Raw genomic sequence first — 27,917 nt, 5'->3', positions numbered from 1 at the left:
ACTAATGGTCAATACATTTATTTACACATTTCAACACATTTTTAACCCTGTAACAACAGTAATCTGGTGCTGTATTTTGCACAACATTCAAACGACTGTAAACCTGTACTCCTGATGGTAGTGTCTCTGCTGCTCACTATAGTACATTTTTTCATCATCACATCCTGACGTTGCCTCATATTGAGCCTGTGTGTGTGCGTGTGTGCGCGTGTGTGTGTGTGTAAAGAAGGGGAGGGGTTGAGAATGAAAGGGAGATGTGCGCTCTGCAAGCATCTCATTCAGATCAGCAGCAGCATTTCGCCATGTCACACCGGCGGGTTTCAGGAGACCACCTCATCTGATGTGAAAACACCTCGGCTCGTCTGCACATATTTATCAGTTGAGCAGATTCATCCGGAGCCGCCTGTGGTGTGTGTGTGTGTGTGTGTGTTTTTCCTCTAGAATGCGTCCAGGAGCACGTCTTCCTCTTGATGCTGTGCAGTCCTGTGTGTGTCTGTGTGTCTTAGTTTTCCTCCGTGTTGTGGCTGCTGTGTCTGAAGACGATGTTTACCATGGTGAGTCTCGTTGTTTTTCTCAGCACAATCAACAAATTATGCAGATTATTTTCGCTAGATCGTGAGTGCATTGAAAAAAAAAAAAAAAAAAAAAGACTCAATGCAATCTATATCTACCCATAAGGAAATGTGATATGTATGAAATATGCCCCTGTTATCAGCAGTCATATTCCCATTTGTGTTCTATGTAAGGCGATCTGTTATTGTCACATGGATCCTCTGGAGATACTGAGGATATATTGTGTCTGAAATGAAGATGGTAGCATTTGTATTTGTAACCTACATATATAAAAAAAATAGATTTTGTTTCAGCTAAATATAGCCTACATGTAAATATAAGATAGTATTCTCATAGTGTAATATAATAAAGATTTATTGTAACTATTGCCATTTCTAATAGTTTTGATATTTTGTTCATGTATTTGAATTTGACCACACAAAAATGACATATCAGTCGATATCAGTGCCAGATTATCACATAAATGTCAATTATTAAATATCAATTTCCTTAACCCTTTCATGCACAGTGGTCACTCCAGTGGACAGTTGTTCTCCAGCTGTTCTTATATATATTCATGGGTTTTGTTGTTTTAGTTCCATATCAGCCAACACAGTGGATGCTTATGCACCATCCCATACACTGTAATTGAAAACATTACTGTAACTTTGTTGTGTTTGATAAACCTGATCTAACATGTTTGAGTGTAAATCAATTCCTTGTTATTGTTATTAGACTTTAATTAACAACTTTTTTTTTTTTGGTATATTATGTCCATGAAGTGAGTAATAACTAGTATTAGAGTACACTACAAACAAAAAGTTAAGGATATATATATTTTTTTTTTTGTCTTTTTTGCCATTTGTAAATAAAACTGTCTGGTCATTAAAAAAAAATGTGTTTCAGTTCACACACAAAAAAGTAAAAAGTGTTGTGCAAGAATCCCAACTGAAAAAAATAGCCCAAAAATTTAAAATATCCATAACTTTTTGTTTGTAGTGTATGTTAAAATGTGAGAAAACATCAAATTAGCAACATTTAATGTTTTTATTTCATAGTTTTCACACAGCACATCAGTAAATACAAGTTTCTTTGCTTCAGAAATTAAACACATGGTGTCCAGCTTGGTGGACATTTTTGCAACTCCATTAAAAATAGCTTCATTAAAAATAATAATAATAATAATAATAATAATAATAATAATAATAATAATAATTGCATTGTTTACTTTAATGCCCAAAGAGGAATAAAGAAAAAAAATCTTGATTAATGTTCTCATAATTCATGCATAAAAGGGTTAAAATTTAAGGGGAAGTTTTGGTCTGGAAAGTTGTGGTTAAAAAAATCAGAGTGTGACAGACACCTAAAATGTCTTAAAATGCTTAAATACTAAAGTTAAATATTAAATCAAATCATTATAAATGAATAAATAGATCGAGGTGTTTATGATGAGAATAATGAATAAAGAAAATTTTATAGGATATACCGTTGTGGAAAAAAATTATTAGACTACCCTTGTTTTCTTCAATTTCTTGTTCATTTTAATGCCTGGTACAACTAAAGGTACATTTGTTTGGACAAATATAATGATAACAACAAAAAGTAGCTCATAAGAGTTTAATTTCAGAGCTGATATTTGTCCATTTTCCATGGTTTTCTTGATAATAACCAAAATCACTACAGTTCTTACATCAATATCTGTGGCATTGTACTGACAAAAACAGTGCTTTTAGGCATTCCATGTTTTCTTTTCTGTCTGTTTTAGTCACATGATACACACAGGAGTTAGTACTTGATTGCATAACCACTGTTTCTGATGACTTTTGATGGTCTAACTGTATGTGATACCATATCTAAAAAATATGTATAATAATAATTAGCCTTTTATCACCCATTCATTTATATCTGCATGTTTTTACTTAATATGAATTGTATATTTCATGTTAGATTTTCACATTACTTATGGGAAATCCACATGTTCCTTAAAAACACACTGCAGCACATCTGTCATATTAATTGACTGAGTTTGCAACACAGTCTTATTAATGTTGTGATTATTTTTAATACTATTAATACCTGCACTTAATATGTTAACTTTTCATCATAACACTCACATCATAGTCTTATAATGCATATGTTGGACTCCGATGAATCCAACCTGATATTATCTTCTGTCTGTTTTTTGTCAGCTCAAAATAAGCAAGGTTCACTCAGGAGCATCCTTGATCATGTGCCCAGTTATGAGATTACTTATCCCATATGGCTGCATCCTCACAGACTCAGGAGGTCCGCTAACAGAGAGGTGAGTCTGCCTGTCTCACTCTGACCATCTGCCTTAAAACAATATAATTAAAAACAACACTCTGACACACAGACCGAAGCTTTGATGTAAGTCGGCTTTTGCTTAATGATGACTGGCTGCAGGATTATTAGTTTCTGTATTAATGCTTTCTGTGTTTGTGTCAGCATCCCACAGAGGCAGACGTCTTGATTTCAGCCGAGGGCCAGGAGCTGAGACTGCACCTGGACAGAAATGAGTGAGTGACTAAAGTAAAATGAAGTCAACCACACCACATGGGTCATGGTAGATACATGGGTGAAAGTATGGTAAGAAGCAGGTACCAAAATGCACCTTCTGGTCCCTTCTAACCCAGTTTATTTGACCAGATGTTGTCTGTCACGCTGACACATGGATAAGGTCAGTGCCCCTCTGGGTGCTGAGAGGTGGGGGGGGGGGTAGAGGGAATAAAATGGGGTGATGGTTTTAGATGACAGAGGGTTGACACCTGATCTGTGTGCCTTGGGCAAACAGGAAGTAAGATTGTGCTTCTGTACCGCACATCCTGTAATCTGATGGAGCGGTTCCTGTCTGGTCACAGCGGCATGGTGATAGGACAGGAGCAGAGTGCCCCTTCAGTTTAATAAACGCTGTGATGGCTGGGTGGGATAGCAGGGGACGGAGGCTCTCAAGGCATCAGTGGTGACAGCACAAGTACACTTTATCACTTTTGGATTGGAGCCAGCACTCAAAGTAGGATATGAAGCTTTAATGAGCATGAAATGAAGCTCATTTTAGCTCAGAGTGTATGGACTTTCTGTCATTCATTCACTCACAGGCTGCACACACACATTAACAAAGCATGACTCCAGTCCGTCTGACTGACCGTCCCCTCAGGGATTTGCCCCCCTGCGCCCCCTTCTCAGCAGGTGGTCACACTGTTAGATTTCCTCCTGGGCAAGGAATTTTCATCAATCACATATGCTGTGTGTGAGGCTGACAGAGGATCAGGGAGAATGAAGTACAGAAAGTCACTCAGTGAGGTTTAAGATTATATACAGTTGCGGAAAAAAGGATCAAACCATCCTTGTTTTCTTTAATTTCTTGTTTATTTTAAGGCCTGGTCCAACTAAAGGTACATTTGTTTGGACAAATATAATGACAGCAACAAAAAGTAGCTCATAAGAGTTTAATTTCAGAGCTGATATCTAGACATTTTCCTTGTTTTCTTGATAATAACCAAAATCACTTCAGTTCTTACATCAATATCTATGGCATTGTACTGACAAAAACAGTGCTTTTAGACATTCCATGTTTCCTTTTCTGTCTGTTTTAGTCACATGATACACACAGGAGTTAGTACTTGATTGCATAACCATTGTTTTTGATGACTTTTGATGGTCTAATAATTTTTTCCCCAACTGTATCCCTGTGAATTTCAGAAGGAGTTAAAGATGTTTTTGTTTTACATGATACACACACATGTAGAAAGAGGAATTCAAGTGGAGTAGAAGAAGCATGTTTTCCTTTTTCTCACAAGCAAGAAATTGTATTTTGAAACAATTTTGTGCAATTTCTCAACTGTTCTCTGGAACAGGAAAGGTGTGAACATTTCTTCATTTGCCACAGATGATAACGGTCACTTTTCATCTCAGTTAACAATGAGGTCATGTAAAAGTTTAGAGGAAGTTATGAAAACAGCTGAACAAAATGTTTTAGACCAAGTTACAAGTCCATACATGCATACATGCACAGGCATACAATAAACATCATATTATGTAATTCATGTCATAGTAACAGGAAAATATAGAATCATAAAACACCAAATAACATTAATGACAGTGGAGATATCCATGTGAATTACAACTGGACAGCACTGTTATGTTGACTGAATAACTGACTTTTAAATTAATCACTTTTAACTAACATTTTAAGGATTATTTTAAGGATTTTAGCCCTTTATTTGACACTGACATTGAAGAAAAATAGGAAAAGAACAGAAGAATGGCATGCAGTAACTTCCCAACAACTAAACTGGTGACTTTTACTGCAAATACAGAAAAAAAGATAGAAAGAATCCAAATTTTCTAAAACTTACTCAACCATGGGGTGAGCAGATTTTGCCTTTCTAGATGTCAAGCTTCTGAGAAGATCTTATAGTAGGTCTTCAAATAAAAAAAACAAACAAATAAGCAAGTTATGTTTATTACAAGCAACGAATACATATATTTAAGATAAATAATATTCTTAAAGTGTGAAGCTGTTCAAGTGGTTTTACTCTTGTAATAATGAAAACAGTCTTATTCCTCTGCTGGCATACAATGTAGTCCATTGTTTTAGCTTGTTACTGGTTATATCAAACGCAATATTAGCTGGAATATCCAATAAAGACAAAGTTAGATATGCTTAATGTGAGATTATTGTTTTCTAACAGAAAGACATGTTTGACAACACATTTTGTTGTTTGTATAAAATAAATCTAATTTCTCACAAAGAAGGCTTTTATACTGTATAGAAAATCTTTCTTTTTTTTTTTTTTTGTGCATAGCTTGGGGCTTCAGCGTCTATGTATGTACCCTTCCCACTCAGCTACTGGGCGACCAAGAGTTGTTTTTTTTTTTCCTTTTCTTAATTAAAGTGACATTACACACTGCAAAAATCTAAATCTTACCAAGTGTATTTTTCTCATTTCTAGTCAAAATATCTCATCACACTTAAAATAAGACATAACCACCTAAAGAGTAACTTTTCAGTGAGATATAAGAACTTATTTTTAGACGATAGATGTTGAAAATCTTATTTCAAGAAATCTTACCAAGATCATTTTAACTTGTTCTATTGGCAGAGTTTTTTGCTTAATTCAAGATTTTTTTGTTAAATTCAGGCAACAACAAAAAAAATCTGCCAAAGTTACTCTTTAGGTGAGTATGTCTTATTTTAAGTGTGATGAGATATTTTGACAAGAAATGAGAAAAATACATGTGGTAAGATTTTGATTTTTGCAGTGCATACACTAAAGTCTGATCCACCCCACTATTTCGAGACATTAAGTTAAATACTCCAAAAACCATCCACAACCAGGATCACTTGCTTGATATTAACATCTTTGAGGATATCCATAGAAAATGCTTATTTTTCTTTGATCAACTCATTGTGTAGTCTATAAGTTTAGCACTTCACCACATTGTCCACCAGTGTTTTCCTTCTTTCCACGCCCAATCATTGAGTCCTATATTGAATTCCTGTGTTTTGATTTGCTGTGACTGCACCACTAGCTATGTGAAACCTTAGTCCAGGGCTGAGGAAGCGAGCACTTTGTGACAGCCAGTGAAGATCAATGTTGGAGTTTGGAGAAAAGCCAACATCCCAATCCACACCATCTTTGTATTTGACTCCCTCTTGTCCTCGTTGCCCTCCCGCTACTGTTAGTTTGACAGTCAGCAGATAAGGCAGAACCCAAACTAGATGGTCTTGATCTTGTCTGTCTGTATAAACCCCTGCAATGTTTTTATTTTTATTTTTATTTTTTTATCTCATTTCTCCCACTCTCATCCACCTCAGCTTCTTTTCACTTACTGTATCAATTTATCAAACTATGAACAGAGACGTAGCTGTGAATTTCCATGGGCAAGGGCTAGAGTCCAGACTTAATCCATTTACGTCCACCTTGTCATACTTCTGTCTCTGCATGTGTGTGCCCATTGATCTTTTTCTGTTTTTTGTGGAGTTTATTTTTTTGTGCATCTGTGTCTGCATGAGCTTTTATCTTAATGAAAGGCTGTGGTGCGCCCTTTGATGGCTGATTTGGTTATGAGCCAGGCAGAGGCGAGCGTGCTGACTCAGAGAGCAGGAAAGGGGATGTAAAAACAGAGGGAGAGGGGGAGGAAGCAGGCCAAGAAAATGAGTGATGGACCGGAGGAGAAGGGTTGAGGTGAGAAAAGTCACGGAAAGAGGAAAGTGGAGACGGTCGGGGTTGGTTTGGGTGTGAGTTATGGACTGTGGTTCAGATATGAATGGTGTGGATATTCCTACTTCCTCCTCTGCTTGACTTTTCTGTGTTTCCCTGTTCAATGCCCTTCCTGAACACCATTAAGTGCACCATCCCTGGATGAAGCACTCCCCAGGGGAACGTACTGTACACACCACTGTCTCTGCTCAGCTCTCCTCGTTTCTCCTCTCTCCTTCTCTCCTTTCCCTGTTTCTCCTCTTTTCTCCACTCCAATCCTCTCCTTTCTCCACTCCTCCTTTTTCCTTTCTTCCCCTTGTTCCCCCTATCCTTCTTCTCATCTCCTCTCCTAGATGCTTCTCTCCTCCCCTCCTTTCCTCATTCCTCCTCTGTCCATTTCTCCTCTCCTTGTTTCTTCTCTCCTCCTCATTTTGTTCTTATTTCCTATCTCCTTTCCTCATTTCTCTTCTCTCCTCATATCCCCTCTCCTCATTTTTTATTTGTTCTCCTTGTTTCTCCTCTCCTCTCCTTCCTCTCATCTCCCCTTCTTGTTCTATTCTCCATTCCTCATTCCTCCTCTCTCTATTTTTCCGCTCCTTGTGTCTCATTTCTTTTCCTTGTTTCTCCTCTCCTCTCCTCTCCTCTCCTCTCCTCTCCTCTCCTCTCCTCTCCTCTCCTCTCCTCTCCTCTCCTCTCCTCTCCTCTCCTCTCCTCTCCTCTCCTCTCCTCTCCTCTCCTCTCCTCTCCTCTCCTCTCCTCTCCTCATTTGACTTCTCCTTGTTTCACCTTATTTTTCCTTTTTTCTCTCCTCGTTTGTCCTCTCCTCATTTCCCCTCTCCTCTCCTCGTTTCCCCTCTCCTCTCCTCTCCTCTCCTCATTTCTCCTCTTACGTTTCTCCTCGTTCCTCCTCTCTTCGTTTCTCCTCTCCTCATTTGTCCTCATTTCTCCTCTCCTCGTTTCTTCTCATTTCTCCTCGTTTCTCCTCTCCTCGTTTCTCCTCTCTTCTCCTCTCCTCGTTTCTCCTCTCCTCTCATCGTTTCTCCTCTCCTCGTTTCTCCTCTCCTCTCATCATGTCTCCTCTCTTCTCCTCTCCTCGTTTCTTCTCATTTCTCCTCGTTTTTCCTCTCCTCATTTCTCCTCTCTTCTCCTCTCCTCGTTTCTTCTCATTTTCACTCGTTTCTCCTCTCCTCGTTTCTCCTCTCATCGTTTCTCCTCTCCTCTCATCATTTCTCCTCTCCTCGTTTCGCCTCTCCTCGCTTCTCCTCATTTCTCCTCTCCTCGTTTTTCCTCGTTTCTCCTCATTTCTTCTCGTTTCTCCTCTCCTCTCCTCTCCTCCTTCTTCCACTGTCCCCCCATTACTTTCTCATTTCTTTCCTCTCCTCACCTTCCTCCTCTGATATTCCCCAGGGCTGCAGTACAAATATACATCTCCCACTCATTCTCTAAGGTCGTGGTTTGGAGACCACGGCCACACGCAGACAGTTGACACACTAGTGCATACACACAGCGCCCCAGAAGACACAAACAAAACAAAAAGCAGACCTGATGGATCACAGGTTGTAGGGAGCAGAGAGCAGGGGATGCATTTGCTTGTCCTTGTTTCCCTAGTCTATGTTTAGTCTCAGTGTGGTGTGGTGTGGTGCTGTCTGCTTAGAAGTCTAGTCCAGGCCTCTGTGTTAGCCACTGTGTTGGGAAAACACACACACCACACACAACACACACATTACTGGCCTCCTTCCACAATAAAAGCCTCTTCATCATCCTTTGCTGAGTGCTGCTTTGACTTTTCAGCCCTCGCCCTCCTTCTCCCACCCATATGTGGTGATGTCATCCGATACTGTGAGAGAATGCGGCCCACTGACCCTAATGCATTACCCCACATCCCCTCTCTCCACTCTCCTCCCTTCTTTGCTATCTCCCAAGTACATTAGCATTACTCCCCCACCCATTCTTTCTCCTGCTGAAGCTGAACCAAGCCTTTGTCTCGGCGTCGCTGCCAGACCGTCCTGATTCAGCCCGTATACCGCGCTCCTCAATCACATCGTCTGTCTGGACCCTGGACGATATCCAAACTCTGCCGTGTCGTCCCGCCATTAGATAGAGGTTTTCGCAGTCTGGATTTAAGAGCTGTCACAGCATTCTCCAGAATGTAATTAGACACATGAGTCTGAGATACATCAAGCACTTTGCTACTTGGTTAAGTCAACCACTCCTGCACCACTTGTATCTGCAGCAGTAAGGACTGAGGATTGGGCAAATCATGGATATGTGTAAAATGTGCCCTTTTTTTTTTAGAACTTAAACATTTCTCTGTTGTCACTGATCAATTTTGGAATTTTAATTATTACCAAGTCTTTTAGCCATACATTTTTATAAGTGAATTCATGTTGTCAGCTGATTCAATCGCATTGAATCATCTGTAGGTTTGTAATCATCTTGAAATTAAAAGTACGCTTCACTGTATAGTTTTGATTTTTCAGAAGTAAAATATGACAAAATTTTTATTTATTCACACTTTTTGTATTTACCCCAACTTTTATGTATAAAACTCGAAAGTAATGTGTAAAAAGTACTGTATAAGTAAATACTTGATGTTCTCTTTCATAGCACAAGTAAAGTGTTTCATTTTGACCTGGTCTCACTCCTACTACCACAATACACAAAAATAACTTAAAGTTATTGCCAGTCTATTTTATTGCATACTTTTTACAGATGAGGATGAGTTGAAATGAAACTTCAACCTTTGATCACACCTGCATATTTGTTTCATGTGGTTGTGCCATTTGGTTTTTTGAAGCTAGATGCCGGATGTGTTGTTATTTCTTCACAGTTCTCTGCCCATGTGTACTTGTTTCAGAACAGTTCTTGTAAGTGGATAAAGCAGTAGTATTTGATTTTATTTGTATAATTATAGACCAAATGCTTTCCATGTCAGAAAGTAAAAGCGAGTGAGATGGAAAATTACTCATTTTATTACCTAAATATCTGCTAATCTTTGGTAATAATATCTCCCAGAGGCATGTACCCACATTGTCATCTCATAGGACTCTTGTGTGTGATAGTTTACCTCAGTAATGCAGCTGCTGACTGGCACGACATGACAAAAAGCACCCCATTATGTTTTTCCTCATGGAAGAAGTGATTGTCTTTCCTCTGCTACAGCAGCAGCACAGATCATTGGCCTTTTTTGCCATCGCTTCAGCCTGTTAAAAAGGGACAGAGAGGGTTGCAGGGAGGACAAAATGGCACAATGGGAAGATGTGGAAAGTTGGAGAAGCAGGAAAAGTAGAGGAAGGCCAGATATAAATGAGGTTCGAAGGTCAGATCACAATGGTGCTTAGGGTGACATCAGCCGGATACATTACCACTGAGCACACACTTATTTGTCGTCTCTTGCATGGATCGGGTGTGTGTGTATTCGCAGTGTGTCCATATCCCAAAGTGGTAATCTGTTAAGACATCATAGCAGTCGTTTTCTGTCTTAGTCGTGTTTTGTGGCTGATGGCATCAATAGGCTGTCATTGTTTCAAGAGGTTTTTCTCCTTCGGGGCATCAGATGGTAGCACAAAGAAAAAATCCCCATCTTCCTTTCATCAGTCTTCATCAACCTAATTTTAACTTCACTGCAATGATTTTCCATCTTTTTTTTCCCAGCAAAGCTAAAACAGATACACACAGACACGTTACATGTTACACTAAGCTAAAGGGACAGACTGCATAAGTGAAAGAAAATAAGTTTTTCAGGTTCTGTGCTGCTTTTTTTTTACTCTTTGAACTCCAGCTGGTTTGATGGATCTGAGTTTGAGGAGAGATTAGAGAAGGTTTACTGAGGCAGAAAGGGACAAGACAAACCAGCTGTGATCCAGACAGAGTTTATGAATGAAAACAGGAAGAATGGATGGGAGATGAACTTGGGAGGAGAAAGACAGGAAAACAAGCATCTGCAGTGGATGTAAATATTAGGGTTGACAGAAATTTGCAAGAAACAGCCAGAGATTCTCACTGAATAACAGACACATGCATCACTAAAGAGGGATATTATGTTTGAGCCCTAAAAAAAGATTGTTCATCTTTTGCGCAGTGTGTATTGTGTGATATTGGAGACCGTCCACTAATAGACAATACTCATATAAAACAAACAGCCTGGACATAACAGCACAAAATATAGACACTTCTTAAAGCTCCTAAAGGTGCATATGGACTTCATTACAACACCTCCACATTCTTCTTTCTACTTCCTCTTATCTCTGAGAGGATCTTTGTCTAAATCTTTAAAGCAGTCTGGTTTAGAGTAGTCCCTCAGTCTGAATGAATGTTTTATGAGCTGGGTGCAGCTGGAGAGAATCTACCGTCTTCTCTGCAGCCTTCAAAACACTATATCTCTGTAGTTACTTCACCATATTGTTGCTATTTGTGTATTTTTGCATATTTCCTTGTAAATCGTCCCCTGAGTTTGGGTTGTTTTCCTCCAGGCAGCTGCTGGCACCTGGATATCAGGAAATATGGTACGGGCCGGATGGAGTACGCAAGTCGTCCTCTCCTGGAAATGCTGTAAGTCTGTCAGATTGTTTGATGATCTTAAACTGCAATGGGGAGTTGTTATAAATGATCATCACGTCAGCTGACCAGTTGATTAAGTTTAGAAGGAAAAGGACAGCAGCGGATAATATATGGTAACACGCTGTATTTTTGTGAGGTAGGAGGGGTGAGATGATTCAGAATAGAGGGTGTGCTGAGTTCAGAGCAGCAGCCACAGAGGTGACAAATGCACAGCGTCACACCCAGGGCATGGAGTTGAAGTTCAACACCCATCCTCCCTGCACTAAAAGCTGTGTGTCGACCTACAGAGGTGGCAAAAGTACACACACTCTAAACTCCTGTAAAAGTACACATACTTGTGTAGAAAAAAACAGCTAAAGTTAAACTAAAAAAGTAGTAAAAGTATCAATTCAACTTTTACTTAAGTCAAAATGTTATGTTCTCTTATTTTATGCCTGTTTAGTCGTATGTTGCCTCTGTTTTTTTTTGTTTTTTTTTAATTTTAGTGTTTTTTAATCTTGTTTCTTCTTCTTCTCACTATTGCCGCATTAAATTAAAATAAACAAAATTAACTAAGCATGCACTAATTTCAATCAATCAATCAACCAAAGTTTATTTATATAGCACTTTACAACAGCATGAAGAAGTGCTTTACATCTAAAAGCATGATTGAATTGTAAGATAGAAACAGTTTAGTCAATTGAACAAATAAGACTATAGTTGTGTTTTCGTAAAACTATCTTTTACTGGTTTTATTTTTTATTTTTTCAACTTATCTGGTCTTTTACATTATTTAGTCTCATTATGTTGTTGTCACCTTGTTGTATCTTTCAAGTCATTTTCAGTGTATGTGATTTTGATTAATCAATACACCAAAGGATTGTTTGTTATAGGTGATTTTGTTCCATTTGTTACTGATTATACAAAATAAATCCCCTTGAAATTAAAAGCGTCTTTTGAAAACATACAGACTAGAAATTACAGATATTTGTGTGAAAATGCAGGGAGTAGAAGTAAAAAGTTCTCAGAGAAACAAATGCTCAAGTAAAGCACAGATCAGTGACAACTATACTTAAATACAGTAACACAGCATTAGTTACTTCCCGCATCTGTTGAATTCTGGTTTCTTTTGTCTTTCAGGATCACTGTTTCTATCATGGGGAGGTTCTGGGAATAGAAGGTTCGAGTGTGGCTGTTAGCACGTGTTCAGGACTCAGGTAAGGAAGGGAAAACTTTGCCTGGAGCGGTATTCCTAAAGCTTTCTAGTATTAAAAAAGCATCTCAACAGGAAAGGAGATTTCTAACAGTATAAGAAGTCCCCCAACAGACTAAACCCTACTAAATATTAGAAGACAGCTCCTTTACTTACAGGCAAAGAAGATGATTCTGTAGCAAAAGCAGACCACAGAAAGATGTGAAATTAGGCTGCCAAAAAACCTCAACGGAAAGGGAGTACAGCTTTGTTTGGGGCTGTGTAGAGATGGTGTTTGTAATTGATCTTATTACTAGTGAATCTGCATTTCGAAAACACTTTAACAGCATTTACAGAAAATTTGTACTCTTTGTTCATTTATTTCCAACATGAAGTGCCAGAATTTTTGGGTCAACAAAGCAGAATTAATGATACACTATGATTAATACAGTGTTGTCAGCGTCACTGATACCGATCACTGGTCTGCTGTTTTTCAGCACTTCTTATTTTGGTCAAGTTGCCAACACAGGGAGAGAATTAATTTTTGTCACAGCTCTTAACATCACTTTAGTAGAGTACGATTCAAGTAAATAAATCAAACTAGATCATTTATCTTTAATAATTATCCAAGTCCTGTTTTATAAAGGCTTTTATTAATATTACAGATACATGTTGTAGCCTAAGTGTGCTGCACAGTTCAGCCTGTAATCAAATAAGACACAAAACAGAAGGTCTAAGTAGTCTGTCAATGTGCAATATAATGTTTTATTATTTGTTATTCTGGGTCATTGTGGTGTGAGCATGATGATGATCACACGCATGAAAGAAATGTAAACTAATGTAGAAAAAAATACATTTTAATGGGGAATATCCTACTGTGTTGCAAGTCCTTGGGAGTGTGAATAGATAGCCTGACAGGAAACAGTACTGTGTAGTGTATTGTGCAGTCCAGTAGGTTAGTAGGTCATTGGCTCCAGCGATAGTTCACTGAGTCCAACTCAGTATGGAGAGCCTTTATTTACCCCGGGATCCATTGCAGCTGATATTTCCTGATAGAGGCACTCAGAGAGGGGAGACCAGCAACAGAGGAGCAACTGGCAAGCGCTTATGGAGATCGAAGCCGTATGCGTACCCGCGTGGGTTTATTGCTCTGCATCTGGAGGACGATTGAATGAATACGTCTTCCTACTAATGTAGATTCTCTGGAGAAATGCAAACGCAGCAGAGAGAAACATTAACATGTGGGCGTTCGACCTCTGCAGATGTTCTCTGCAGCTGCTTGACCTTCTGCTTTTGAGGATGCCTGTGTGTTTGTGTATCGGCGTCTGGGCTCGTAAGTGCTTTTGTGAAGAAGCCAGAGGACCGTGTATGAGTCTATGTGCTTCAGCTGGTCTTCATTTATAAACACCAATAAATCAGCTGAGAAACATTCCCCTGTGCCAGATATAAGAGAGCCTGACATGCAGCGATGACATGCAGCTTTTCCCTGTGCCTCAGTTTGACAATATACAATAATTAATGATTCAGCTTTCAGATTTTAAAGGAAAATTATTATAACTAGATACGTTTACAGTCCATCAACTGATTACCACAAGGATCGCAACATCACTGATCCATGATGAATTCTTAAAGCGCTGATTAGGTGGAACCATTATCTGTGCCTTTGTTTCCCCAGGGGGCTGATTTCTCTGAACACAAGCGTCAGCTACCTGATAGAACCTCTTCCTGTTTCCATGGATGCGCAGCAGCACGCCGTATTCAGATCAGAGACTCTTCGCCTCCGCAGGGGTAGCTGCCTCCATCACCATGGTAACAAGGAGCCTGAGGAGGGGCTTAATAACTTCATCCATGGAATGATGTCACCGCCGAGCAGAAGGGTGAGCTCAGAGAGGACAAACTGCAATCACCTGGTGTCACTTTGAAATCACTTACAAGTGTTACACAAAGTGTGGCAACAGGGTCCTGTAGTGACTTATTCTGTCTCCATTTTTAGGAGAGAAGGGACCTGAGCCAGAATATGAAGTATGTAGAGCTGCTGCTGGTGGCAGACAAGGCTGAGGTAAGGACACGGTTATAGAGATGACACATGTGGTCACCTTGTAACCACACAAGGACGTATTTTTTTACTCTGTGAAATGTGTTAGTAGGGGATGGAACTATTTATAATTCTGACAGTCTAAAGTTAAGGTGTGAAGGATAATTTTTTTCACCTGAGCTACAAATATACAGCACTGTGCGAAAGTCTCAGACCACCCTAATCTTTGTTGTTTTTACATGGTTAAGATGAATATACATGCATATTTCTCAGTCTCTTGTCTTCACATACAATAAGGAAATACATGGAATATGTGCACAGCCTTAAAAACTGAACTAAATGGGTTGAAAAGGTTAAAGTCACTACTTAGTGTGACCTCTGACCCCATGACATGAATCAGCAAAAAAACTTAGAAGCGCTTGACCTGTTAAATGAAATTTGGTATAAAACATCAGAAAATTATAGCAATAAATCTCATATTGTCTGGTTAAAGACATGTTAAGTGCAAAGGGAGGCCACACTAATTACTACTACTTTGGTTTATAGAAGCAGTTTTTTCCCCTGAAACTTTATACAGAGACTGACAAATGCGTATGTGTGGTCTTTATAACTTTACCAAACAAAGAAACTTAAGGTTGGCCTAGGACTTTTGCACATTTACTGTTGTTGTCGTGTGCATCGATCAGGTGATTATTCTGCTCATTAATCAACATGATTCGTAAAACTAGTGATAAATGCGTTTGTAGTCAACCAGGCAGCCAGTGCAGTGGTACACCTTCACAACATGTATTATGCCCAACTAGGAGTCCAAACCTTAAAATTAGTAAAAATGTATTTAAATGATTTGAAAACAAAAGCAGTGGATCTTTATTGAATCAGAGAAGCTGTATCCCTGAAATATTCTTAAAGGACAAATGACTGAAATGACTGAATTTCCTGTTCATCAATTAATTTATTGGCCCTTTCTGCTGTTCTTATGAAAACTATGTATGTTATACACTGTTTGGTGTAAAAATCTTGATATGTAAGGACAAAGATTTCAAGTGAAAAGTTATATATTTGCCACTGAGATGTCATGTTGTAGAATTATAAACTGGAAATACTCATGTACCTCAAATACAACCCTTTAGTAAATGTGCTTCTTTACATTTCACTGCTGGATATGATATATTTCTTTCTTATGTGGCTTATGAAGCTATATCTAATTAAAGAATAAAGCCCCAACCCTTCCAGCACAATCTATTTAGAGCTGATTTATGAATAGACATCAAAATCTGAGTCATATCCTGTTTGTCAGTTGCGCTTTAAGGAGTTTACTTTTGATTTGTTGGTAGATATGAAAAAAGTGTGGGTTTTGCGTGGGTGTGTCACTTTGTTTCATGCGGTGAATTTCATTGACAGTTTGAGAAGCATGGGAGTAGTCTCGAGGACACCAAAATGAAGTTACTGGAAGCAGCAAATTTGGTCGACAAGGTAAATTTTGATGTAAATATAACAAACAGATGGTCAGATTAAGAAAATGTTTCCCTACACTCCAAAAATCGAAATCTTACCAAGTGTATTTTTCTCATTTCTGGTCAAAATATCTCATCATACTTAAAATAAGATATAATCACCTAAAGCAGGGGTGTCAAACTCATTTTAGTTCAGGGGCCACATTCAGCTAAATTTGATCTGAAGTGGGCCGGACCAGTAAAATAATAACATAATAATATATAAATAATGTCAACCCCAAACTTTTCTCTATGTTTAAGAATGAAAAAAGTAAATTTACATTATGAAAAGGTTTACATCTACAAACTAACCTTTCAAACAATGTGAATAACATGAACAAACTGAAAAAAATAAGTGTACTTTTAACAATATTCTGCATCATTTACATATGTACATTATAACTTACAGATCACAGTGGATCTACAAACACACAAAATATTGAGTAACAGCCAGAATATTGTTAAAATTGTATTTACTTCTCTTAAGACATTTCAGGTTGTTCATATTTGTTCAGGTTATTCACATTTTTTGTGAAATTATTCTTTGTTTTAGTGGAAATACATGAAAATATTTATGTTTACAAAGAGAAAAATTTGGAGTTGTCATTATTTATATGTTATTATGATAGTATTTTACTGGTCCTGCCCACTTGAGATTGAATTGGTCTGAATGTGGAACCTGAACTAAAAGGATTGCTAATATCTTAGAGTAATTTTTGCATTTCACAAATTCATCCCAAGGGCCAGACTGGACCCTTTGGTGGGCCGGATTTGGCTCCCGGGCCGCATGTTTGACCCCCATGACCTAAAGAGTAACTTTTCGGCGAGATATAAGAACTTATTTTTAGACAATAAATCTTAAAAATCTGATTTCAAGAAATTTTACCAAGATAATTTTCACTTGTTCAATTGGCAGATTTTTTTACTTGAATTAAGAAAAAAAAAATGTAAAAAAATTGAATGAACAAAAAAAAAAATCTGCCAATGGAACAAGTGAAAATTATCTTGGTAAGATTTCTTGAAATATGATTTTCAAGATCTAAAAATAAGTTCTTGTATCTCACTGAAACGTTACTCTTTAGGTGATTATATCTTATTTTAAGTGTGATGAGATATTTTGACTAAAAATGAGAAAAATACACTTGGTAAGATTTATATTTTTGCAGTGTAACAATGGCTGGTAAAATTCTGCATGTGCCCACACCCACAGTACTACAAGGCTTTGAACATCCGTGTAGCATTAATTGGTCTGGAGGTATGGACCAACCAGGACATGATCAACGTATCTGACAACCCACACAGCACTCTGGCCTCGTTCCTGTCCTGGAGAGGAAAACAGCTCCGCACTCTCCCCAACGACAACGCTCAGCTCATCACGTTAGTGTCTCTGTCTATCCATTTGTCTTCCAATTTGTCCATCTATCCCTTGGAGTCTCAGTTTCATTTTGCGAGACAATAACAACACCAGCAGCCTTGCAGTCGGCTGTTGTCCAAATGGAACTAATCAACAGCTACATTTGTGTGTCCAGGGGGAGGTCATTTCAGGGCACTACCATCGGGCTGGCACCTCTCAAAGCCATGTGCTCCGACTACCAGTCTGGTGGAGTGAACACGGTGAGCCTTGAAAAGCAAGAACACAGCAGGGTTTTATTATTTAAAGGCAAAACAACAGCCTCAAGTAGTGCTAATTTCCTGGGTCTTTTCTTGAATAGGACCACTCAGAGTCAGCTGTTGGTGTTGCTGCCACCATGGCACACGAGATGGGACACAACTTCGGAATGAGCCACGATATTGCAGGTTGCTGCCAGGCCAAAGCAGAAGACGGAGGGTGCATCATGGCTGCTGCAACTGGGTACAATGCTCAAAATACCAACATGAAGTTATTAAACTTAAAGGCAGATGATAAAGGAGGCCTTTTGAAAGAAAAAAAAAAGTAAATATACTAAAGGGGTCATATTTTGCTAAACCCATCTTTGGTACATTTATTTGTATATTTGGGGACTTTAATAGTTCAAAAAGTTTGAATTTGAACCCTCCAGGTGCTGCAAAACTATCTTTATGTTCATTTTGGCAAAAATTGAGTTTTAATTCCTGCTTAATTTGTTACGTCTATAACTAGTTACGTCACAACATTTGCACATATAAGGTCAAGACTTCTAATGAACATTTCTCTGAGTATGACATAACTGTTTGTCAGCAGCAGCAGTTGTAGTAAAAACTGAAAATATGTCTAAACTTTGAGCCCATTACCTAAAATGTTCAGTTGTTGGTTGAACGGGACAGAGCAGCACAGTAAACTACCTGGAGGGGGTGGGGCATGAAGTGGCTCATTTGCATTTAAAGGGCCAGTGCTCAAAACAACCTTTCTGGTGTCATTACTCAGAAATAAGGTTGAAGATGGACCTGTGGAGTTGAATTAATGAAGAATTCAGACCCAAGCATAGTATTTACAGTTTATGTAAACCACAGGGAAATGTTTTAAAATGCATAATTCCATTTTTTAACAAAGCAAAATGTCACTCCTTTAAGTGAAGACTAACAAATGTTGCACACTTGGACACACAGGGACTTCCAGGCGTGCATTAGTTTATTTAAAATGGCTTTTACTGTCTTCTGTGCTGCAAAAAAGATGCACACAGGCACATCAGACACTAAGCTGCCAGCTACAGGTGGTCCATTCATTGACTCACACCTGAGGACCCCTAGGGACTATAGCTACCACCACCAAAAATTAACCTGCCTAAAGTGTAAAAGTTGCTATTGTAAATGGTTGAATCATCCATAAAAAAAATAATAAACAACAATGGGAGGTGACCAGTGTTCATTAACATGTCCCAAATTACTCAGGGCTCCACACAAACACTATATTTTTGCCTTTTCCTTGACTCAGGCACCCGTTCCCACGTGTGTTCAATGCATGTAACATGAAGGAGCTGAAGAACTACCTGAACTCAGGAGGAGGGAAGTGTCTCTTCAACCTGCCAAACACGAGATCCATGTACGGAGGCCAACGCTGTGGTAACGGTTACCTGGAGGATGGAGAAGAATGCGACTGTGGAGAAGAAGAGGTCGGTGTGTGGCTCTGAAATTTCACAGTACATGTTCATCTTCCATGTTTTGACCAGAACTCATGATAAACTGTTTTTGTGCAGGAGTGCACCAGTCCCTGCTGCAATGCCAACAACTGCACACTGAAAGCTGGAGCTGAGTGTGCCCATGGAGTCTGCTGTCATAACTGCAAGGTACTCATTTTACAAATCTAATAAAAGGAAAGCACAAAATCCACCTCTTCCAGCATGAAGTGGGCCCCTGAGATACAAAGCTCATTAAAGCTATAATTTGTAACATTGTTTTATAATAGATTTGATGACTAGGTCTGTGTTATATATTATGCTGACTCATGCACTGACATTATATCAAATTAATCCAACCATTAAATCTCAAAGTGTATTCAATTTTATTCACTGTAACAGCCCATTAGAACATCCCAGAGTGTATAAATCAATAAAATTCTGAGAATAACAGCAACACAGTAGGATTTTTCACATTTTTTATATTAATTGCATACCAGTTTTTAACACAATCACCCTGCTGAGATGGGGGTTCTCAAACATTTTCCACTCAAAATCCAAAACAGGAATTTGGTGTCCCCAAACTGGAACCATAGATTGTTGTAACAACTATGTTTTTTTCTCACTCTTCCCTGTTCAAAACTGTTGAATTCCCCATCCTACTTTTAATACAAGCCCATGAGAAAACCTCTAACACTGACAGCTAATGTTACCGAGTCAGCAACACATTAGCAAACGCAACAAACAGCTGAAAGGCTATCTTACGCAGACAAACACATACATTACTACATATTTTACACTGCCGGTTGTCGACCCAAAATAATGAATCTCACTTGGCAAATGCAAAGGAAAGTAAAGGAAAGATCTTATTTACTGATATATTCTAATTAGGGATGTCCGATATTGGCTTTTTTGTCAAAAACCGATATGCCGATATTGTCCAACGCTTAATTTCCGATTCCGATATCTACCGATACCGCTGCCGATATATGTGGGATATTAAACTAATTTTAGGTAACATCACATATCTCCTGTCATGGAATTAACACATCATGCCTAATTTTATTGTGATGCCCCATTGGATGCATTCTCAAATGCAACAAGGCTTTCAAAATGTAAACACTGTCCGTGCAAAGAATACATACTTCAACTTAAGTTGTGGAAAAAATGCCATATTTATTTATTTTCTCTCCCTCCCTTCATGAGTCTATTACAGTGTGGCAACTCTACTGTACAATTTTGAAAACTGCACATTTCTTTCAGCTACAAACAATGCTTCATTTACACGTCAGTAAATGCCGGCGAAATCAAGGCATTATTTTATCGGTTTTAATGATAGGCAAAAAAACTGATAACGATATTCACCGATATTACATTTTTATGCCAATATTGGGCCAATAATATTGGTGGGCCGCTATTATCGGACATCCCTAATTCTAATACCTTATCACAATGGCCAAGCAGCAGGTTATCTGAACCATCAAACTGTAGCATCACATACCAACTTATTATTAGATAAGTCAACTCATCTACTGTTTACATTTACAGAACATCAGCTAATATGTATCTGAGTCACATCACATATATAGACAGCGGTAAAAACATCAGCTCCCATGATCCCTCACTACTTCAACTGATATCTTTTGCTACTGTTTTGAATGAGAAACATTACATACTTGTGCATTTAAATCTAATCCATCTATTACTGTACTGGTATATTTTTTCTGTGTTGCTATTTAAAACACCAGATTATCCAGTGTTTTCTGACAAAACAGTATGTTAAATTCCAGTTCAATATATATATGTATTACCATGTGCCAGTTTGTTACTAAACCAGTAGTTTTGTCCTCGTCTCTCTCTCTGTGTGAAGCTGAAGAACCCAGGCGAACTGTGCCGTGCTCCGTCTGGACCATGTGACCTTCCAGAGTATTGCAACGGGAAGGAAGAGTCTTGTCCTGCAAACTTCTATTTGATGGACGGTGCATCATGTGCAGGCGGGAAGGCCTACTGTTACACCGGCATGTGTCTGACCCTGGAGCAGCAGTGTCGCTCACTCTGGGGCCAAGGTGGGTGAACTGGAACCTTTGATTTCTGACCTATGGGATAAACTCCATTTCATTACTCAAAGATCGCATATTAGAGCATACTTTCAGAATTCATTGACACAAAGGATGTTTTCTAGAGCTTGCAGAATTATAGCTTTCTTCTTGATTTTTGTGTGAGAATCCTACAAGCTGGATTTAACAGATCCCTCTAAATCTGTGATCCATCAGCTTGTTAAATCAGAGAATATCCTCTAATAATTCCATAGATAATGTGAGATGTATTTTCCAAGGACTGTGAATGGTTTGAATTTCTGACATTTACGGGTGTTTTAAGTGTTGGATTGCAATATTTCACTTTTTATTTAAATTACAGGCTATTTTTTTAATGTGGATGAAGATTCACTTTAAAAAATGCAATTTTAATTACCCTATGTAAGTTAAGTTCAGGAGCTCCCAATATTAAAATATGAGTTAATGTCTTTCTAAAAGGTGGTTAACTTCACACTGTATCATGCCGTTCATGTTGAGGTTTAGAAGTAGTGTAGAGTTAAAGATGAGGGGTCACAGGGTTAAGATTGTTATTGGAAAGGGTCCATATTCACATTGAGACAGCGCCTCCCTGGAGAGCCTTTGTAGTACCACAGGAGCTACACGGAACAGTGAGGGATGCCATCTGGTCTCCATCAGGTGGTCACACAACATGCTGCGCTTGAATTTTTTTGTGTGTTGTCAAAACTTGTGTGTATCTGTGTGTGTTTTTTTCTGTGGTAACAGATGGTCGTCCAGCCCCTGATCTGTGTTTTAAGAAGGTCAATGAAGCTGGGGACATGTATGGAAACTGTGGTAAAGATCTGTTTGGGAAGTACAGGAGCTGTAATGACAGGTAACATACTAAATATTTCAACAGTACATACAGGACACTTCTTCTTCACTTAGGGAACATCAGCTTTCTTCACCGTTCCCATGTTGAATATTAATCAAGCTGAGCTAACAGATGATACCTTTTTTATTTGTGCCAGGGACGCTAAATGTGGGAAAATCCAGTGTCTAAGTTCAGCCTCCAAGCCCATTGAGAACAATGCTGTTCGCATAGAAACCACTGTCACTGTGGGCAGCAAGAAGGTTCAGTGTATGGGAACTCATGTGTACAAACCAGGGCAGGGGAATGAAGATACCCAGGGTGATACTCTGGACCCGGGTTTGGTCATGACGGGCACCAAGTGTGGGGATAACTCGGTGAGACTCAGAGACATTCACTCAATGGACTTTAACCTCCTAAGACCCACTGTCCAAATTTGTGGACAAGAGTTTCACAACTTTATACAAAAAAAAGAAAAGAAAACTGCACAAAGGACATTCCATAAAAATTTTAAAAACTGCATCTGAAAAAACTGTTGCATCATGATGTTTCCAATATAGGCACTTATTTAATAAAAAACAAAAAAGCTTGTACTTAACTGACATTTCCTTGGTCTTTGGAGGTTAATGTTGTGGTAAAGAGCATACATTAAATCTGTTTCTTTCTTCCACCTCTATATGAATTGGGATTTTCACTTACACCCTCCCTCTCTCCTCTCTTTGTTAACAGATTTGCTTTAATGGAGTGTGCCGCAATGCATCATTTCTCAGAGCTGATGAATGCAATGCAAAGTGCCACGGACATGGGGTAATTTTCTATATGTGTGAGGAAGGATGATGTATAGAAGAGGCTTGGCTGCCAGCCCACAAGCACTATTAAGTATTTAAAGGCTCAGGGTGGGATTTTTAGTGACATCTAGTGGTGAAGTTACAGATTGCACTGTTGTGCCATTGGTTTGACCTGGAATTATAATGGCCACTAAAAACATGTCAGAGCCAGTGTTTTTTGTTTAATTAAGAGGATAATAACTGTAGCCCGTGCTCAAAAATAGCCAGAAACAATAATGCACCTTAATCCTTGCAATGAAACATTAAAAAAAGCAAAGAGGAAGTCTGTTCTGAGCTACTTTAGAAATAGCCAACCAGATAAATGCATAATCATTAAATACCATCAAAACCATGGATATGAACATTATACCCCATTTATGGTATCATATCCCTTTAAATTACCTTAAATCTTAGACACTGGACCTTTAACAAGAATTTAACACTTTATTTTTATTAGTGTAAAACTCTTTTTTTACATGAAGAGCTTTTAAAAATCCAGTGTTCAGTGTCTTCCATAAGTTCTGAAACTTTATTAACACATTTTGCGAACATGTTAAACTTTAATGTAGCAGAAAGCAGCAGTATCTGTAAGAAGAACAAGTATAAAGCCACTGAAAGTTAAATTAATGTGAAGCAGATAAGTTTCAGAATACAGTAATGGTGTAAATGTACTGAAGTTCAAGTCAAACACATGAACGAAGAAGACATTTATGCTGTAATTGTACTTCATCACCAGCTGTGTAATAACAACCATAACTGCCACTGTGACCCGGGCTGGGCTCCTCCACTGTGTGACCAGGGGGGGTCGGGTGGAAGTGTCGACAGTGGACCGGTCATCACTCGCAGTAAGACACCCTTCATTATTCTAATACATAGTGTATTTTTAATTATCTGACTACCAGAAGAAACTCAAGGAATTTTGTCCTTCAACAGATGATCTCCTTCTGGTCCTGGTGATCCTGCCACTGGTTCTGTTTGTGGTTGTCGCAGTGGTCGGGCTGTGGTGCTGCTACAGGTACAAGCTCCACCCACTGAAAACCTCTGCTCCACCTCCAGTGCCAAGGTATGTGTTTCTGAGCTTTAAAGGTTCAATATATAACATTCAGATGTACTGGTGTGCTTATGGGAAGCTGACGTTGGAGGCTGTGTTGTGTGGGGAGCTGGTTATGTGTCATTTTTAAAACAAACAAAAACTAGTGTTTAACATTGTTGCAGCTGTAGAAAAGTAGAAGAAATAGGAAGCTATTTAATTTAGCAGAAAACCTACTTAAGTCCTCTATTTACAAATCAAGACAGTTGTTAGGTTACAAATATTAGTTAGCTAGCATCAGTAAATGAAAAGCTCCAGGTGTAACAGGCCAAAGAATACCCCCGTTCAGACTTTTCATGCATTTTGAGCCCAATGAAGTAGTTTTATTCTGATTTATTCCAAATTATTTGACAATAATATAAATTTTCCATTACACCGGTGAAATAGAAATAAGAAAATACAGGTATTTTTATCATAGATGGGGCATGTTATAATTTTAAAAGCCAAATGAATATAGATAAAGCATAAAATACAAATAATATTAATGTCACATATCATGAACCTCCAGATGTTCTAGGAGTTGTAATCTGATGAAGTGTGGGAACACCTTTTTACTTTACAGGGCTTTTTGTCCATCATGGTAACTGATGTTTAGACTGTGTTACTGTGGTAACTATACTATGACAAGGAAGCTGTGGGAGGGTGAGGAAATGTGAATAGTCCAGATGGGGGTATACTTTAGCCTTTGGCAGGCAAAAGGGATTTTTTTTCTTTTTTTTTTTTTTTTTTTTTTTTTACATGTGTATAAATGAACGGTCTTTGTTTTGTGTCTGTGTTATTCCCCTTAGTTGTTCAGTCCCAGTTGAAGCCAAGCCTCTGACTGATAGCTGTCAGGTGAACGGTCATGCCAATCCAACATTCTTACTAAAGAAACAGGAGTCAGACCACCTGGTAAAGAACTCAAACACTAAAAATCCTTCCACACATATCAAATAGCTGTGATGCTCAACTGTTTAAAATATCAAACAAGCCACTAAAATATTTTGCCTGTTTTCTTCCAAAGGGGAAGTCCTCTCCTCGTCCAAGCCCGTCATGCTCGTCTCGGTCCAGACATGCTATTGTGCGTCCAGCTGTGAAACCCCCTCCCATACCTGCTTATGCAGTAGAGCAGGGACAGCAGACCCCTCAGAGCCAGACCAAACCCGAAGTTCCACCTCAGAGCCGACGCTCTCCTCAGTCCAGTCCTCCCTTTAAATCTACACCACAGACCCAGCAGAAACGAAGCCAGGCTCCTCCGCCACCTTCAGGTCCTCCACCTGTACATTCCCCAAGTCCCAAAACCCTCTCTAAGCCCCGACCGGACCCCCCGAACAGACCTCCACCACCTTGTCCTGTCAATAAATCAACAAATGTAAGCAAATATTTGACTGCTTTATATAGATTTGTCAAAATCACTAAGTATTTAAATAAACTAAATGAAATATTCTTGATTTTTAATGTAGGAAGAGCAAAAAAGGATAAACCTACATGTCACCAGCGATGCTCTGCAGAAAACAAAAGCCACTTTAGCTCCATCTGCTGGACAGAAGAAGCCAAACAGGTACTGTACTGGATCTGGTTCTATTTTTCTGCAATTAGTCCATACAGGCTGCCTTCATTCATTTTAATTTATTTTTACTTCTTTTAGGACCTAAACCCAGAGCTCAGGGATTCACTGCAGATTGAGGACTACATCAAATAATCGACTGCCTCAAAATGTCTTTGTAACACCTGACCAAGTAAATGTGGCACTATGGGATGCAATGAATACTTGACACTTTTGCAGTCCTCCCACTGATCGGCACTGCATTTTATTTAGAGTGAATGAGTAAATTACAGCCAGCCAGAGAACATTTATTTGAAGATGATTTAAGATGAATGCTGTACACCTGTTTGACATCCACAGACTCCTGATTTGTTTTTGTGTGTGTTGTTATTGTCTCAGACGTTAATGGAAATGTGAAATTATTCCATGTGAGTATTTAATCACAAAGAAAAGAAAAGTGAATGTTTACACTGTAGCCTATGTTCTAAATATGGTGCCTCTTTTAGAGCATCAGCTGTAAAGGGATATCTTATATTAAGAAAACATGCGAATAGCGAAGTGCTTGCGCTTCTTATGTGTGAATAATAATGGGATTTAAACTGGACTAACTGGGACCAGTGAAAGCCCCATGTGCATGCTGTAAGTAGGCTATACGCTTATGATGGAGGACACATCTGAAATGTAGCAGGAAATGTAAAGTTTTCACTTTTTATTACTTTTATTTTTATTCTTTTATCCTTATATGGTGCACTTTTACCTGCCTTGTTAATGAAAGGAGGTTGATGAAAAATGTTCTGTAATTTTCCACTGCTATTGGTAATAAACTTTCAAATCTACAGGTATTTGAAACCAAAAACGTTTCAGGTAAAGTATCACCTTCATGTGACCATTTAAAACTATTTCTCAGCTCTTACACTGACAATCAGTGGGCCAAAGTTGGAAATTTGAAGTTTACATTAAATTGCACCATAAATTTTGTTTACGTCCAATGTTGCATCTACCAGGAGTAAATCATTTTGTGTAAATATATTGTTATTACAACTGTTTAATCTGAGTTCCCCGATGTAACACTGACTGCAGGCTATGTAACAGTGATTACTTTGCCATTATTGTAAGGTACTGTTAAGAATCATAGTCCAGTTTTAATGTGACTGCCTGGGTAATTGCCTGGTTTTCTCTGTAACACGGAAATACAGTCTTTCAGCTGCCATGTTTTATCTTCGTATCAAACCTATGCAAACTCAGGCACTGTACAACACTGTGTCTTCAACTGGTTATAGAAAAACATCAAAAATAAATATATAATGCTGCATATTTTAACTAGGTGTGTCTGTGATTCAAGTGCATACCTTTCTCAACCTAACATCTTTAACTAAATACCTCAATGGATTTAAAGTAGGTTTACATATGTGTTGTAGTTGATAACATTGACATTGCCAGAACTATATGTGGTTTGAACAATACAGAGGCACAGATACTGCAAATCAGCCTTGTTGATCAGCTTGCAGCAAATAAGGACATCTTACCTGTGGATGTTGTTTATCTGTTGTGTTCCATAAATGTGTATAGGTATGACTTGGAGTGATGAAAATTTTCGAAACACTGAAACAGTTCCATCTGACGTCACCATCAAACACAGGTATGGAACATCCCGCCCCCTTTATGGCCATTGTTCAGTTATATAATGAAAGAAGTAATATAGTTAGCCCAGCAGAACACAGATCTAAAGACTGACCAGACGGCCTGATCACAATCAAGGGTACCAGAAAGGGTGCACATATAGATAAAAAATAATGCTCTATCAAAAAATCAGACAGACCATTTTATTTGTCTGATATTTCTCTTTTAAAGTCCAAAATATTTTTGTATTATAGTGTCTACCAAAAATTTCGCAGGCTTGTACCCCTGTCAAACCAGAAATTATTCAGTATACGGACACTCCAGCCTAATAGCCTCCATATTTAATGCCTACAAAGATATACAAATATTTCAGCACTCAGGATAATCATGCATTGTTTATTGCATAGATGTCGTGTCCAAAGCATGCGTGCTGAAAAATTCCATATATTGACAGAAACAATAAAATTAGACCCACATATTTTGAATATGGTGTACAGACACTACTTGGTGTACGGACTCTATAAGATTGGAATGGAAATCTGGCTTACCACATGGTCGCATCTGTGTTAGATCTGTAACTAAGTCTTTCTGGTACAGGAGGAAATAAACATTTGTGAACAAGTTATAACAATATATCTATAAGGCATATACGCCATATTTTTGATGGAAGTATATTGGTGTACAGACACTGCATGAATTTTGGTGAACAACGTACCATTGAAAACATGCGGTTCGACGTAAACATCCGTTTGCCACATTGTTCCCAAATTTTCTGCAGCCAGGGAGCAGACCAAAATCTGTCTAGTTGTGCATATTTAGTCATAATAATACTGAAATAACAGGTT

General features: G+C 38.5%; 1 protein-coding gene across 1 annotated transcript; it reads left to right on the top strand.

Moving 5' to 3' along the window:
- The first annotated feature begins 248 nt into the window (after positions 1 to 248).
- adam19b (ADAM metallopeptidase domain 19b) lies at positions 249 to 26,772 on the top strand. The gene is made up of 23 exons (XM_030146139.1): positions 249 to 554; positions 2,742 to 2,854; positions 3,019 to 3,089; positions 11,249 to 11,327; positions 12,456 to 12,532; positions 14,183 to 14,384; positions 14,501 to 14,566; positions 15,944 to 16,015; positions 17,246 to 17,412; positions 17,565 to 17,649; positions 17,748 to 17,887; positions 18,926 to 19,103; positions 19,188 to 19,277; positions 20,977 to 21,172; positions 21,926 to 22,034; positions 22,171 to 22,387; positions 22,740 to 22,817; positions 23,574 to 23,682; positions 23,771 to 23,900; positions 24,716 to 24,818; positions 24,931 to 25,278; positions 25,370 to 25,467; positions 25,555 to 26,772. Exons 1-23 carry the CDS (start codon positions 443 to 445, stop codon positions 25,559 to 25,561), a joined length of 2,847 nt encoding a protein of 948 aa, XP_030001999.1. The 5' UTR covers positions 249 to 442; the 3' UTR covers positions 25,562 to 26,772.
- Positions 26,773 to 27,917: the final 1,145 nt, after the last annotated feature.

The sequence above is a fragment of the Sphaeramia orbicularis genome, chromosome 10 (genome assembly GCF_902148855.1).
Source record: "Sphaeramia orbicularis chromosome 10, fSphaOr1.1, whole genome shotgun sequence".
Taxonomy (NCBI): Eukaryota; Metazoa; Chordata; class Actinopteri; order Kurtiformes; family Apogonidae; genus Sphaeramia; species Sphaeramia orbicularis.
This window is presented reverse-complemented; position numbering and strand designations above follow the sequence as displayed.